Raw genomic sequence first — 17,391 nt, 5'->3', positions numbered from 1 at the left:
GCACAGGTCTTCCTGTTGCCTCTGCAATTGGCTCACGGGTGAAGCAGTCATTAGGGCTCACGGGCCCTTTCGGCCTCCTTGTGCTTCCTCTTGCACACTCAGCAGAGGAAACTTCCTCTTTCTGGGTCTTTTGGTTTGACTGTGAAGTGGGTGGTGATGGGGAAAAGAACAGGCTTTCAAGGTTCTTTAGAGTGTGGCACCAGTATTTTTGGCCTTTGCCCCCCAAAAATGTCATGGACAAAGTTCTGTATCAGACCAACAAGGTATCTACCACCCCACCTGTGCCTTGCTACACTTTCCCTTTTATGTCCCCATCCAGAATGTGGCTGTGTCTACTGAACTTTAGGCTTCATCATCTTTAAGAACCCATATCAAATTCTATCTACCCTATCCAATGGCAAATATTACATTGTAAATTGCAAAAATATACACGCATGTGTATGTATTTTGGTATATTTTTAGGTAGGTGTCTGGTTTAAGTACCTCATATGCTCCTAATAACAGGAACTGTGCCTAATATTTACATCCTTCCAAGGCTCTGGTACAGTGATTCTCAAGGTGTTATTCAGCAGCAACATATTATCTGGAAATGTGTTAGGCATAAAAATTATCTGGCCACATCCTACACCTACTGAATCTAAAACTCTGGGGTGGGGCCACAATTTAACAAGCCCTCCAGGGAATTCCAATGTACCTCAAATTTGAGAACAACTGCTGTAGTATAATGGTACTTTAGGTGCTTAAAAACTGAGATTGAGGGCTGGTGAGATGGCTCAGTGGTCTAAAGCACCTACTTAGAACAAGCTTAGCAAAGCACAGGCACAGGGACCGCGGTTCAATCCCCAGCACCACATGCCAGCCAGCCCCGCCCCCTGGTGGGCTGAGCTGGCCACACACACTCACACATAAATAAATAAAATTAAAAAAAAAAAAAAAAACGGGATTGAGCTGGGGAGATAGTTCAGCAGTATAAGTGACTGCCTGGCAAGTGCAAGAACCCAGATTTGATACCTAGTACTTCACGTTGTATCGACCCTAGAACCCCAGGCATGCTGTGCCAGCTGTGAACCAGGTGTGGTGATGCACACCTATAATCCCAGCTCTGGGGAGGCTGAGACAGGAGGATCATTATGAGTTTGAACTGTATAGTGAGACCCTGTATCTAAAGGAAAAAAGGAGAAAAGAAAGAAGGAAATACTGAGATCAATCCCTGTCCTCCAAGATTCAGATAGGTAGTTCTATGGCAGGCCTAGAAATTTGCACTTGTAAGTACATAATGTTCCAGGGAACATATGATGAAAACACTGATTTAGAAACAATGCTTCTTGGGTACAGCTGCCACTCAATAAATACACTGGCTCATTTATTGAGTTATCATTAAACTGAGATATAAGTCCCATGAAAAAGAACCAAATAATCGAGATTAACCAGGGGAAATTAATAATGACCCTTAAATCTTAGAGGACTGAATAAAATATTCCTGCCATTTGAGCCAAACCTTAACCCTTAACTCAAGAAAACTTTCTACTCATTTTAAGTTTCTTTTACAGTACACACCAAAAAGAGGCCCTACGAAAAATTCTAAATCAGAGTCACTTTGTATCCATGTGTTTTCCAATGCTTTTTCTCTGCTTTTTAGTTATTCCCATTTCTTCAAATCCAGAGCTTTCACCCTGTCCCAATAATCATGGTGATGTGGTTAAAATGGAAGGTGATCAGCATTATTTAAGGCATGTGTGGGCTTCCAAGAGCAGGTATTTTTTAAAGAAACCCCAGGGCTGGAGAGATGGCTCAGTGGTCTAAAGCACCTACTTGAAACAAGCTTGGCAAAGCACAGGGACCGCGGTTTGATCCCCAGCACCACATGCCAGCCAGACCCGCCCCGTGGTGGGCTGAGCTGGCCACACACACACACAATAAATAAATGTAATAAATAAAAATAAATAAATATTTTAAAAAAAAAAGAAACCCCAAATGCCTGTGCTTGAAATGTTAAATTTCAAGTATTTCTGAGGGACATGTTGAATTTTTGAAAAAGAAAATCTATCTTCCCATTTTCTGGATTGTATCCCTAAAAATGTATGATCTTGGAATAATGTGATAGTGAGCCTGAAGATCTCAATCACCTGCTGTTATCAGAAACACCTGGGATCTGCTAAAGAGGCCTGTGTGATTTCTATTGGTCCTTTACCTTGATGGAGGAGAATAAAGAGGAATCTGGAAGCGGTCAACATTTAGGCCGCTGAACAGCAGAACAGCACCAACTTTCTCAGGGTTAGTATCATCGCCTTGGTTCTTTGTACTCATATTTCTTATTCTTATTCCAACATTTCACTGAAGAGTCTCCATCCCAAGGCAATGTTGTCTTCTGTGGTCCCCTAATGCCGACTCCCCAACCTAGTACAGACCATGTACTCTGTCTGCTGTGAGTGTACTGTGCTGCTTTCTGCCTTCATATGTGTGTGTGTGTGTGTGTGTGTGTGTGTGTGTGTGTGTGTGTGTGTTTCCCGCTTACTGACACAAATCCTATTCACTCTTCAGGGTCTAGCTGAATACTCCCAAATCCAGTCCTTGCTGAACTCTTGCAGCACTTTATTTATATCACATATTTTAATCTAAATCAGATTTTTCTCTTGAATTGCCCATTTCATATCATACTCCCTTGCCTACTAAAGTGAAAGATAGCTGCGGCATAGAAATACTTATTTCCTGTAGTTGGTATCCAGAGAAAATTCACACTTTGGTATCAGTTAGGATTGGGCTCAAATATAGTTGAGTACAGTTAGTTAAACCTTATGACTGGAAGGCTAAAAGCCCACATTCTGGAGCCAGGTAGTTTGAGTTCACATTCTCCCTCTGGGATTTATCAGCTGACCAATTTCCCTGTCTGTAAAGTGGAGATGCCAATAATAACTCCTGGGAGGCTGGGGAGATGGCTCAGTAGAATAAGTGTTTGCCTGGCAAGTGCAAGGCCCTGAGTTCAATCCCTGGTTCCACCAAAAAAAAAAAAAACAACTCCTGGGGCTGGGGAGATAGGTTGGTGGTCTAAGCACTTGCCTGGCAAGCACAAGAACCTGAGTTCAATCCCCAGTACTGCATGCCATACCGGCCCCTAAACCAGGCGTGGTAGTGCACGCCTATAATCCCAGCGGAGGCTGAGACAGGAGGATCACTACAGTCTGAGCTGTATAGCAAGACCTTGTATCAAATTATAATAATAAATCCTATCTCATAGGGCTATTCTGTGTATTAAGTAGATTAGTATATTCAAAATGATAGCCTACTTACTATATAGCAAGTATTTCAGTCCTTTATGTGTGTTACTTCAAACAATATTAATAATACTATCAAATACATTCTAGCTTTGCAACATTAGGCTATGCATTATCAAGAGTCAGCGGCCTAATCTATTTGTGTTGGTAATCCCCCACACAGTGGTGGAAGTGAGAATGATTTGGCAAATGTAAACATTTGGTTCAAAGACTAGTACATTTGATTAGGAATGCCAACAACAGACTAAAATTTTTATTTATATGTAGTGAGCTTTTTGTGTCACTTTTTTGCAAAATTCTATTTGGTACCCTGTAAATAAAAAAGGCCAGGTGTAAATATGGGACTAATCATGTCAACCAGTAGAGAAACTTTTTTGGAAAGACTATGTAGCAGCTCCCCCTGAGGACTAGAGGAGCCCTCCTAAAGATCTAATTACCCTAGAGCAAAACCTAGTAACCCAACTGCAAACCAGAATCCCCTGTGGAGTCTTCTTAAAGCCACACTCAGCTTGACTACATGCTTGAGATTCTGATACAGTCATTCTAGAGTGACACCAAAGCATCTGTCACTTTAAAGCTACTCAGTGATTCATATGTACAACAAGACTGAGAATCATTTTTCTAAAACTTCACTGTGACATTAAAATCTCCCAAATCTCTGAGAAACTACAGAAGCTATGGTGGGAGGAAAGGAATTGAATGGAAAGCTTGAACAGCGTGTTGATTCCCATCATTGCCTGAAAGGTACTATGCTTTCTCTCACTTCAGATACATCGTCTGTTTCCCTTGTGTGCCTCTAGAAGGATCATATTCCTCTTCCAGTGACCCTTCCCTCAGGAATACTGAGATACTCCTTTGAGAATAGGTAGGTCTCAGGATGCTTTAGGTTCAGTTTAAGTGTCAAGGTGACATCAAGTTTGGAACACTTGTCAGAACTGACCCATGTTAAAGCACATGGCCTTCATCATAGTCTTAGCCTCCTTATATGGGACATTCATCTATCAATAATTAGGTGAATCTGGGTGTGATAGTGTGCACCTGGAATCTCAGCTACCCCAGAGGCTGATAAAGTTTGTAAATTTAAGGCCAGCCTGCGAAATTTAGCAAGACCCCATCTCAAAATAATAATCATCTTCATAATAGGTGAACAATCCAGTGTCATGAATTGTCACTGCCTTTTCTGAAACAGCCTTTAAGACTTGCCTTGTTACTCTGATCAAAACTCATACTTTGCTAGGCTATTGGCTAAAATAAGGATTTAGGATTGTCTGAAAGTTGTTTGAATATTATAGAATCTTTTTCATTATCTTTGAGAACCCAAGAATAACTGTATACAATATTGGATTATATCAAGGTCTTTATTTTATTTTTAAAAAAGGCCACTTCGGGGCCAGGGAGATAGCTCAGTAGAATAAGTGCTTGCCTGGCAAGCTCAGGGTCCTGAGTTTGATTCCCGGTCCCTGAAAAAAAAAAATTTAAAAAGGCCACTTCATTGTATAATGTGTTCATGGTTCTAATATAATCATTCATATGCACTGAAAGTTTTAAAGAACTATCCTGGCTTGTGTTCCTAAAATCTATCTGAGCCTAAGCCCTGGATTTAATTACCAAAATGCCCTCAGGAAAACCTAACATTTAACAGTCTAGCTCTGTGCCCTTTGTCTATGCCCTAGGCATGATACAAAGTAGAATTGAAATGGGATATTCTAGGGAACTTTTCCATCCTGACTACTTATGCCAGTCTGCCTTGATCTCTTCTCCCCCACTCCATCAAACTATACATCAGGGCTTTGTGGAAATCTCAGCTGTAGTTGTTGCCTAGAAACTTGGAAGTCCTTGAAATTGATGTCTGCTAGGACTGCTAAAGAAGCTAGTCATAGGAAAAAGTAGGCCTCCTATTGGCAGTAAAAATGTAGCAGATTTGCGATGTTGTATTTTTAGTTCACTTCTATGAGTCTCCATATATTAATATGTACAACATTAGAGATTTCAGGCTCATATTCTCAAGGAACTATAAAGTAGCCTGAACTTGAACATTGTACTGTTCATTCTCCTCAAAGGTACCTATGTTGACCTATTTGATAATGAGTGTCTTTCTCTGCCAAAGAGCTTAATTTAAGAAAACTGGAGAAGGGAGGAAAGGGACCGATGCTGAGAAGTATAAAGGGACTTGCTTTCTCCAGCACTCAAGATTATAGTGTTAAGGACTGCTTTCTATCCCAGGTCTGAATTTTCTAAAGATTCCTCCCTGTTTAATACTTTAAGAGCCACACATTCTGTTTCAAATAATACTTAAAATATATACAAATATTTTAAAATTATTAAATTTTGGGCTTTCAAAGTATGGAAGAAGTAAATTTCCTCTATTGTCTAACTAGCTAGGCTATTGCCTTAGTAATTCAAAGCTTTCCTAGGTAGAACTTGAGACATCTCATACCTTTCATTCTACTTTTCTTTCAAAAATAGAAAATAGGCCTATGTCAAGACTACCTAATCTCAGTGTCAGTCTTTTCTTTGCCAACCTATGGTTCTTGCTGTTTAGGTCTCATGGAGCGAGAAGTCTTAAAAATATGTCCGTATGTCCCAACACACAGGATGCCAGCTAGCAGATTACAGTACCACCTGGTGTCATGCAAAAAGGTTAGTTTTTCTGATAAGAACTACAAATCCCTAGAGGAGAAAAAATAAGCTCAAAACAGAGTTAAAGTTAAAAACAAAGCTTCTGATTATATGTAACACCTGGAAATTCTTAACATTAAAATATTATATTTCTTCAAGTATTTCCAGAAATGAGTTGAGGGTGGAATACAAGCAAAATCTAAAAAGAACTTTTTCTTTCTAGAAAAATCCAAACATAGCTAAAAAGATGGCTAGCTGCAAATACAATGCTTGTCACGTGGTTCCAATCAAAAGACTCAAAGAACATGAGGCTAATTGTGTCTACAGAACTACTATCGATGACGGTAAGCTTTTCATTTGGTGGTGGGTAGGCAGAATTAAGTTCTAGTATTCCCTACGCTACCATATCTCATAACTATGGAAGTCTCAACAGAAGAGTCATGTACAAAAGGAAACTTCTACTCTTCTAAGCACTGGCTTACTTTTATTTCAGAGCCAGTTACTCTTCCCAAGTTTATTTCTACAACTTTGGAATTAAATGATAAGCTTTCAAGTGCTGCCAGTCAGATTCCTGACCCAATTGTCTGGAATACAGGTAAGCAAGGGTGAGATGATGCACATAATCATGAATGACGGCCTGTTTTCTATGCCCTTTATAGCTAACAAACACAGCTCTGGAAAATCAAATCCTGATAATTTTCCCACAAAATGGTTCACTAAACAATCCAATTAGTAAATCAAAGAATTTCACCAGACTCCAGAGTGTCGGCTCAGCACAAAGGTGCCTAGCTAAAACCTGAATTCACTTATAACAGGTAAAAGATTCTGATCTTGAGCTGAGCATGGAGTCACATACCTGTGATTCCAATATGCTCAGAATCATAAGCTCAAGTCCAGCCTGGGCAACTTGGCAAGAAGCCATCTCAAAATAGAAAATGAAAAATCTGGGAGAACTAGCTGGCTACAAAGGTTCTGGGTTTAAGTCCCAATACTAGGAGAGAAAATGATTCTGATGACCCACATCTGCAACTTGAAAATGTGGCATTTCACTTAAGTCAATTAATAGCCTGTCTCTATGATGCAGCATGTTATAATGGAGACTTCGCTGGCTTTCAGTCACATCTAGGTTCAGTGATCCACTCTGGCTTTAAGTAATATTACTTTTCTAACACATTTACACCTATAAAAGTCTGCCTCAAAGTCAGTTTTAATATTAAATAGAGGCTAGAGTATAGCTCCGAGCACTTGCCTTGCATGCATGAATGAAGCCCTAAATTCAACCTCTAACACCACAAAGCAAAGATAAATGTGTTAGAGCAACATAAGCTCCTATAACCTATAACCTTCAAACCATGTTAATATAGTGGCCTTTTTTTAAGACAAGGTCTCACTATGTAGCTCAGGCTAGCCTTGAACTCACTACGTAGCCCAGGCTGGCCTCCCAGTGCTCCTCCAGCCTCAGCCTCCTGAGTGCCCAGATTACAGGAGAGTGTTACCACGCCTGGCGATATGATGGCTTAACACAACAGACATTTTCTTGTGTAAATCCCGGTACAGGTCATAAGTGATAAGGAATCCAGCACAAATGGTCTTTGGATCTTGCTGTTACTTTCCACACTTAGCTTTCAAAGCTGCCATAAAAAGAATGAAGAAGGCTTCTCAGCCCAGAATACTTTAATTCCTTTTCCATTCTCAAAACTAGCTACTTTGTCATGCCTAAACACAAGAGAAGTGAGGAAGTTGTCCCTGGAAGAAGAGCCACTTCCCAGTGACAACCCAGAAGGAAGGCTCAAACATATGCTACCGGGTAGTCTTCTCTGGAATGTCATAAAAACACTTAGTGCTTGTGTCACCTTCTTTCTAGATAACATGAATTACTCTTCTCCATTCGTTCTTAAGACTTTTACTCCAAGAATCCTGGTTTGTGAAAGGTAAGACACATTATACTTCCATTTTCAGATTAAAGAACAGAATACTTTAAAAGCTGGGCTCTAAAAGTGAGGTGGGAATTAGGTCATTGGTGTGGCAGACGCCAAAGCGTCAACTACTGAAGGTCTGTGGAGGCACCCTCCAAGTGCCTCCCATTTCTTCACAGTGCCACTTGGACTCTATTTCCATAGAAAGCTTGTAAGCGGGGTGGTGAGATGGCTCAGTGGTCTAAAGCACCTACTTGGAACAAGCTTGGCTGAAGCACAGGGACCGCGGTTCCATCCCCCAGCACCACATGCCAGCCAGCCCCGCCCCCTGGTGGGCTGAGCTGGCCACACACACATAAATGGATAGATGGATAAATAAATAAATTTAAAAAAAAAAAAAAGAAAGAAAGAAAGCTTGTAAGCATAATGTTCCTGATTCTGTGTAAGATTTTCAAAGAAAAAAAGACTAATTCTTTAGTATATGAAAGAGAGTGTTTGCTTCGGCAGCACATATACTAAAATTGGAACAATACAGAGAAGATTAGCATGGCCCATGCACAAGGATGACATGCAAATTCGTGAAGCGTTCCATATTTTTCAAAGTGGTTAGGATAGATATATAGTTACATTCTCTTAATGAATAGAGTGATTTGTTCTAATGGTGTTAGGATATCATGTCTGCATCTTGTACAGCAAATAACCACTAGGAAGACAGTATGCAATGTGTTAATTATTGAAACTGCCCTACCAATTTGAAAAACAAAAAAAAGAAAGAAAGAAAGAAAGAGAAAGAACCAAGCTGGGATCTCCAACTGAACAAGCCTGAAAGGAACTTGCAACAGTTCTAAGAGACATTAATAGAATTACCCACCACATACGCAAGGAGATGGCATAACAGCACTGTACAAAACAGAAATTGCAGGGGAAAGATTGCTTTTCTGACCCTTAGTAATATCAAGTATGTTTGATAAAATAACTTAGGCTCTTGTAACTGGTTATCTAGACATTCTCTATTTCTGGTTTTCAACTAATTTTTCCCTTATGATCCTTTCCTACAGTGACTCAAGAGAACTAAGAGGAGAAGTGATGGTTAATAACAATCCTAACAACAATAAAAGGTAGGAAAAAGAGAAAATAACTTTGTAAAACTAGCATAGCTGGGCATTGTGGTACACACCTGTAATCTCCACACTATGAGAGGCTGAGGCAAGAGATTCAAGCAAATCTGAGCCCAGCTTGGGCAACCTAGTGACTTAGCAAGACCTGGGGATATAGGTCAGTGTGAAGACCATGGCTTTAACCCCCACTACTGCAAGAAGGAAAAAAAAAACTAATATGGACAAAATTTTCTTAAGGAAATTAAACGGGGTAGTGGGGGGCCTGCCCATTATCTCAGGTGTTTAAGTGCCTACTGAAACAAAGCAGTCAGGCTCTGGATGCTGTAGTTCGATCCCCTCATTCTCAAGCCAAACCAAACCTGCCCTGAAGGCATTCTGAGTGGGCCAAAGAAAAGAAAATTAAACATTATTTTGAGTCCCTCCTCCATTCACAATAATTGCAGGAGAAAGTCCTGACACTCTGAAATCAAATTTGGGAAGAAAGGCTATCTAGGGCTGTACTTAAAATGATGTGATGAACTGGGTATGGTGGCACACCCCTGTATTGCCAGCACTTGGGAAGTTGAGACAGGATTTCTGAGAGTTTGAGACCAGCGTGGGGGCTACACAAGCCCAGCTTGAACTGCATAGTGAGACCCTGTCTCAAAAATATAAAAATTAAATGCCCTGAACATGCCATGAGACTTTGGTGTTTCATATAAGCATTCATATCAAAATGACACTACTTCAATCTTTTTTCTCCCTACAGGTCAGAAAAACTGAGTAAGTGTGGATTCAAAAGCCAGTAGACCGAAGATTTATTTTTCAGTCTATTTTAAGCTTTAGGGAAATCTTAACTGGGGGTAGGGGGTGGTGTATGGGGTGTGGGATGCAAGAAATGTAATGTAATTCAGTTGCATAGTGCTTGCCTTGTATGCATGAGGCCCTGGGTTCAATGCCCAGCACAGTGAAAGAAAAATCTTAACTGTCAAGTTTTAGTAGCAACTCTTGCATTGGCATCTTAACATGTTTTAATTTGCTTAAATAAAGATTATTTTTCCTATCACAAGCTCCATTTGGTTCTTCATTCATTTTTGTTTTGTGGGGAGTTTTTTGAGACAGGGTCTCTTAATATAGCCCAGGCTGGCCTCCACTTCGTGGATCCTCCTGATTCATGGTGCCACCATGCCCATCTTTCTTATTTTTATACTCATTTGTCAACCAGAAGGCTGAGAACTTATTAGCCTATTTCCTTTATTAGTAGTGGAAATCGTATATGGGTGGTAATACTGTCCCACAATTAGGTTCTTCATTTCTCAATTTTTTTTTCTCCAAGTCATTTACTATATGACCATCAGACCAACCTTCATCAGTTAGCTTTCTCTACAGATCTATTGTTTAAAGATATAGTTTTTATGACACACTGACTTTGAAATATGGCTACAAATCCACTTAACTCTTTTCTTATTCTTTATTTGGTACAGGGTCATACTATACAGCTCAGACTCATAGTGATCCTCCTGTCTCGGCCTCCCTACCACTGGGAGTACAGGCATGCATGCGCCACCATGCCCAGTATTGGTGGCCATCATGGTGCACCCCAATCTGGGGCCAGCACTGCATGCAGTACTGGGGATTGAACCCAGGTCATTGCATTTGCCAGACAGGCACTTACACTGCTGAGCTATCTCTCCAGCCCAAACTATATATTCCTTTTATACCAGGGATTGAGCTCGGGACATTGCACTTGCCAGGCAATGTGTGTACCACTGAGCTATCTCCCCAGCCCAACCTTCCTAACTCCCTAAAGGCAATGTACTCCCATCTTAATATGATCACTCTGGGTTTTTTTGCTTGTTTTGTCTTGTTTAGTAATATGTGGGATTGAGCTGAGGACCTTCACACTGAGCTACATCCTACAATCCCCTCACCACTTTTATTTTTAAGGTAGAGTCTCTCTAGGCCACTAAATTGCAGTCTTGGAGCCTCAGCTTCCCAGAGTGCTGGAATGACAGGCATACTTTATCACACTCACTAACAAGTTGTTTATGTCTCCAGAGGAGACATAATGCTATAAGATGCTTTTGGATAGACATGATCTTAACTGTGTGCTAGTTCTGTGCCCACAGTTAAGTTTGCCAAATATAGAGAATCTATACTTGCAGACCATGCTTAGGGAAAATGAGATTCAATAACCTGGGCTAAATATTTCTTTCAGAATAAATCAACCTTTCAAAAATCTTAGTAATCAGTTTTTCTTCTCCAGAAAGTCCTATTAAGGCAAGTTATTTTCAAGAAATAGCAATAGGCCTTTCCACCTATAAAGTTTCTTACCTAAAATCAAGTTTTAAAGTTTCAGCTCTTCCATTCACAGTATAAACTGCAGGAGGAAAACTCTGCTATGTCCTAAACATGTACCAAAACATGTCTCATTGGTTCCACCTCTTTATCCAACGTTGGTCCAAACTTTCTGAGTATTTTAGTTCAGGCATTCCAAGAGGCTGTGGTTTAAGACAAGAAAAAACCTCAGATATTTCAGTCTTTTCTTCCCACATACTCTTTTACAAAATAGATGAATGTTTTTTACAGCACTTAAAAATATATACCTGAGTTCTCAAGTCAAATAATCAAATATCTACTATATTTGCAACACTATTTAAGAACTAAAGCAGCATGGAAGAAATGGGGAGATGTTGGTCAAAGCCACTAAGTACACAGCTAAGTTATCAATAAATTGTAGAGAACTAATACACATCATGGAAACTATAGTTAGTAATGTATCTGTAAGCCAGGCATGGTGTCACATGCCTGTCATTGCTGCACTTAGAAAGCTGAAGCAGGAAGATCACTTCAAATTTGAGGCCAGCCTGGGCTACATAATGAGTTCATGTCCAACTTGAAGTACATAGGAGAGGCCCTATCTCAATAAAAAAAAAAAACAATGTGCTGTATACCTAAAATTTGCTAAATCTTGAGTATTTTTACTACATACAAAAACTATATACCAGTTTTGCTAATTAACTTCATTGTGGGAATTATTACCCAAGGCTTACTTATAGCCAAACAACATGTTGTAAAAGTTAAATACACATAATTTGTCAATCTCACATCAATTAAAAAAAAATACTATAATGGTGTGGTCCATAATGAAACAACAACGCTAACAATTGCCTGTCATTCTGGTCTTCTGAATATGGGCTGTTTGTCAAGACAAGCCAGTTACTGCTATGATGTCTCTCGGGTAGGTGGATGTTCAAGAAGAAGGGGTGGTGAATGAAAGCAAGAGACAGGAGAAGGAATATTGTGGGACTGTCCTGCTTCAAGGTTGTATATGGTGAGATTTTTGGACTTATGTGTAAACATAAGTATATAATTCTTTATGACTATTTTAAAAATATATTCTTATTTTTAAATGTTTTTTATCATATTCTGTAGGGACTTAAAGTTCAACATATCAATACTTGAGGAAAAATACCTGTTCCATATTATGCCTAAGATGTTTGATATGCAGACAGACAGGCTTAACAGCCTAAGTTGTATGGTAATAACAATAAGCTTGTCTTCTGGATGGTTAACAACCTAAGTTTGCAGACCAAAATTAGAGAAAAAGGAGGGCCACAAGGAAAGCCAACATTTGGGCCCTAGCCTTCTAAGGTCAATTAAGACTCAGGACATATGAGAACTTGTACTGTAATGTCATGTATCTCGGCAGTGTCCCAAATTTTCTGATCAAGGAGATTATGGGGCCAAAGAGGAAAGTGATCGATGATGTAGAGTGTGCCTAAGGAGAGTCACATGGAGAGAAAACATTCTCTCAGGCTTTTACAGCGAGCACATTGGCCAAGCAACGGCCGTGACTCATCCACATGGCTGACACTGACAAAGGTTCTACAATCTGAGGTACAGGATCTCAGGATAAATCCTGAGGGCATTTCACTGACCTTCTCAGACCCAAAAGCTACAACTCTTGTTGCATAGGTCCTGCTTTACCTTGGTCTTAACCATCCAGCAGAAAAGTATAAAAATGAAATATAAGAAGTAAAGCCATGTTGTTATGCTGAGCTGTAGGGGACTCAGGTCAACAATTTCTGACATTGCCAGTGAAGCGGAAGATCCAATACTCCTATGGGCTACTGGACTCTTTTAGAATATTTTGCTGAGTTAACACACCTATAATACTCAAATAACGGAACTTAACAAAAAAAGGGTATACAGATGTATGTCCATTTTGTATCTGTGTATTCAAAGTGGTTAGGATAGATATGTAGTTACATTCTCTTAATGAATAGAGGGATTTGCTCTAATGGTGTTTATAAATAGGATGTCATGTCCACATCTTGTACAGCAATTAATCACTAGGAAGAATGTATGCAATGTGTTAATTATTGAAACTGTCCTACCAATTTGATTTGAAACTGTCTCATTGCTATTTGTTTATCAATAAAATTATGGGAAAAAATGTTAAAAAAAAACAATGCTAACAGTATAAAGCAATGGTTCTCAAACTTTAGAGGATAACAGAATCACATGGAAGGTTTGTTCAAATAAACAAACACCAATTGTAGGACCTCTCACCTTCCAGAGTTGCTGACTCAGTAGGTCTGTGAGAGCCCAAGAATTTGCATTTCTCCACATCACCAGATGCTACTGATGCCACCACGCAGGGACCACATTTTCTGAACCGCTGATACTGTAAAAGTGCCAGGGAAGGAGAATGTAAATGGAAGTTCCAAAACAAAAGAAAAAGGATTTAGTCCTACGTTGGGGGTAGAAGGTTTTACAGAGAGAATGAGTCTTATATTTAAACACTTGGCCTTCCTTAAAATAACAGCTCTAAGGAATGGCAGTATAGCCTTTTATACAATTTTTAGCAGGTGAGGTTTCTTTGGCCTAACTGTGCCATGCTGCTTGCTTTTCAACAGTCTTCAAAAAATTCACCAGTTGACAAACACCCGTAATCCCAGCACTCAGTAGGCTGAGGCAGAAGGATCATTATGAGTTGAGACTAGCCTGGAATGCAAAGTGAGCTCAAGGCCAGCCTACACTGCCTAGTGAGACCCTGTCTCAAAAAGACAAAAAAGGGGCTGGACAAAATAGCTCAGCAGATTAAAGCACCTGCAAGCAGATGCAGAGGCTGGGGGTTCAATCCCCAGGCCTGCTGTGCCAGCAATTGAGACTGGATGTGGTGCCGCGTGCCTATAATCCCAGCACTGGGGAAGCTGTAAACAGGCAGGTCACTATGAGTCCAATCTAATAGTGAGATGCTGAACATCCTGTAGACCCTTCCCTAAAAAATAAAAATAACTCAACCTAATAAAGAAAGTTTCCATTTCTTTACCTATCTCTTCAATATTGGAACAATTTACAAAGTTTGGCTTCCAATTTACTTAGATGCCAGCACTCAAAGCACGTGAGAAGTTGTATTTTCCTGAACTCTGGGAAAAAGAACTACCCATACATCAGTGAAAAACAATGAATTTCTTAAGTAACGCATACTGGTAATTATTACAGACAATGTGGATTACAGAGACAGATAACATTTATGTATTATGACTAACAAAATATAACCTCTTTTTTTTTCCCTCCACTTGTATTTTACTTTAGCTTTCTAGAGTTCAATATTTCCTGTCATTTAGCAAGTTCTCAGCAACTCTTTTCTAAGCATAAATTTATTTTCATGTTTGTCACCTCTCCCTGATACTATGCCTGAATAATTATATCTAGCTCCAACTCTTTTCTCACCCATACATCAAGACTTCCCGATAAATGTATATCCTAACCAATAAGAATACCTGGCCCATTCCCCATAACCTTTTATTTTGATTTGCAACTGTTTACAGAATAATTCTTCTGTTTTTAATTATATGGTTAACTACCAATCAGAAGTCATAATGAAAAAACCAGGCCTTAGGTGATAGACTTCAAGACAGAAATGAAGAAAGACAGATTTTAGTGTTCTGATGGGCAAAAGTTTATTAGGCCTTCTGAAAATGAAACTTTAGCATGTATCTCAAGAACTATTTAAGGGGGGCTGGTGAGATGGCTCAATGGTCTAAAGCACCTATTTAGAACAAGCTTAGCAAAGCACAGGGACTGCGGTTCAATCCCCCAGCACCACATGCCAGCCAGCCCCGCCCCCTGGTGGGCTGAGCTGGCCACACACACACACACACACACACACACATAAATAAATAAAACTTAAAAAAAAAAAAAAGAACTATTTAAGGGGGGGCCTGGCCCTAGCTCAGTCCTTTGAGTGGCTGCTTCCACAAAGCTGTCAGCCTTGGGTTGCTGGAGTTCAAACCTCACAACTCTCCCGCTGGCCAAAAGTGCCCTGAAGGCATTCGAGGAACAAAAAAAAAAAAAAATCCTTATTCCATGGGCTGGTGAGATGGCTCAGTGGTCTAAAGCACCTACTTAGAACAAGCTAAGCTAAGCAAAAGCACAGAGACCACGGTTCAATCCCCAGCACCACATGCCAGCCAGCCCCGCCCTCTGATGGACTGAACTGGCCACACACACACAAAATAAATAAATAAATAAATTTAAAAAAAAAAGAACTATTTAGGGGGATGGGGATATAGGGCAGTGGCCCAAGTGTCTGCTTGGCATATGCAAGGCCCTGAGTTCAATCCCTGCTACCAAAGGGAAAAAAAACAAAAAAAAAGACTATTGGAATTCCAATCCAAAGACTTTTTAAAAACTCATTTCAGGGACCAGGGAGATGGCTCAGTAGAATAAGCACTTGCCTGGCAAGCACAAGGCCCTGAGTTCAACTCTTGGTTCCACCAAAAAAATAAAATAAAAAGCTCACTTTCTAACAAAGTTTTTTCTTTTAATTTTATTTATTTATTTGATACAGGGTCTCACTATGTAGTTCAGACTCATACTGATCCTCCTATCTCAACCTCTCCAGTGCTGGAATTATAGGGGTGTGCCCCGTTTCAGGCCTGCACAGTGTACCCCTGGCCAGCACAGCATGTGGTACCCAGGATTAAATTCGCACTTGCCAGGCAGGGCCTGGACCACTGAGCTATCTCCCCAATCCTCTAACAAAGGTCTTCATTGTTTATTTTATAGTACAATACTAGCCATTGAATTTAGGGCTTGAGTATGACATCTTCAGCCATACACACACACACACACACACGGGGACTTGAACTCAGGACCTTGGGCTTGCCAGGCAGGTGCTATGGTTCTGAGCTATATCCCTGCCCACCCTACTTCTTCTTTTAAGATCTCACTAATTGGCCAACACTGACCTTGAACTCTTGGTCTCCTGCCTCAGCCTCCTGAGCAGCTGGGAATTCAGGTGTGCATCACCATACCCAACCTAACAAAGGATTTTCAGTCAATAAAGTACAGATTTGTCTTTTTAACTATTAGCCCCATAAAATTTATTATTTTACTAATTGTTAAAATATAATCTATAAGGATAAATGCTAGAGAATGCACAGATAAAGTCATAAATTAGAATTGTCTCCACTAACTCCTAGAATGGCCTTTGTTTAAATGACTTGGTATCTCCTTTCTTCTTTTTCAAATATGACCAGCCTGGCTGTAAAACCAGTCTGAAAGCAAGCTCAGCAGGGATCTCAGATAAAGCAGAAAGTTCTGGGGTTGAAAAGAATAGATGTGTGGTGCATTTTTATTTCAAAGTCACTACTGAAAGGCAGGTCTGAATTTTGTTTGTGAGATGGTATGCTTGCTCACTGGTGCTAAATGAAGCAGCTTTATCAGTTGACAATCCTGTCAGCCGGACAAGCCATTTCTGAGTGCAGTGAAGCCTGATTTTAGATTCTGGCTTAGGACCCAATCTTCTTCCTCTCAAATTCTTAGCCTTTCTTCCTCAGAAATTTCAATTTGCAGATATCTGCATGAAAAGTACTTGGACATCATGGTAATATTGAAAACACTTGCACCAGATTACTGTCATTTGAAACCTAAAAATTCATATTTTGGTTCCAATCACTGTGGCCCTACTAAATCAATATGAATGATGTGAAAAAGTCAGAGGTTAGGATTTCATTAAAATTATTTAAAACTATTGCCTAACAATCTGAAACTAACTTGACAAAACAACAGCTGTTCCTAAAATGCTTTGTGCTAAGCTGGCAATGAAGCTTTCATTCTTAGCAATTATCTTTGAAAAAGCACTTTAACAGCATGTTCCTTCTTCATATGAATCATCCATGCCATTCAGGTGAAAGAATAGCTTTTGTAAATTCAAAATATTGCTTAGGTCAGTGTTTCTCAACCCTGCCTGCACAATAGACTCATCTGGATAGTTTTTTTAAAAAAAAATAACTATTACTGGCTCTGATTAATTGGCCTGGAATGGGAATTCAACCTCGTATATCTTTTTTTTTTTCTTCTTTTTTTCTTTTTTAGACAAGGTATTACTAAGTAATGCAGGTTGGCCTTCAAGTCATTTATGTAGCCCAGGCTGGCCTCAAATCCATGGTAAGCTTCCTGCCTCAGCTTCCT

At 39.8% G+C, this 17,391-nt stretch overlaps 1 protein-coding gene and 1 non-coding gene across 2 annotated transcripts; both read left to right on the top strand.

The window, feature by feature from the left end:
- The first annotated feature begins 5,819 nt into the window (after positions 1-5,819).
- LOC101560499 (gametocyte-specific factor 1-like) lies at positions 5,820-8,929 on the top strand. Its single transcript, XM_012516141.1, has 5 exons — positions 5,820-5,912; positions 6,115-6,235; positions 6,385-6,486; positions 7,756-7,822; positions 8,866-8,929. The coding sequence occupies exons 1-5, from the start codon at positions 5,820-5,822 to the stop codon at positions 8,927-8,929; spliced, it is 447 nt and encodes a 148-aa protein (XP_012371595.1).
- On the top strand, positions 8,299-8,405 carry LOC111818516. Its single transcript, XR_002822490.1, has one exon. It is a non-coding gene; the product is annotated as a U6 spliceosomal RNA (small nuclear RNA).
- Positions 8,930-17,391: the final 8,462 nt, after the last annotated feature.

Source organism: Octodon degus, unplaced genomic scaffold (assembly GCF_000260255.1).
Source record: "Octodon degus isolate 3935 unplaced genomic scaffold, OctDeg1.0 scaffold00093, whole genome shotgun sequence".
NCBI lineage: Eukaryota > Metazoa > Chordata > Mammalia > Rodentia > Octodontidae > Octodon > Octodon degus.
Note: the sequence above shows the minus strand (reverse complement) of the source record. Positions and strands in the feature narration are given on the sequence as shown.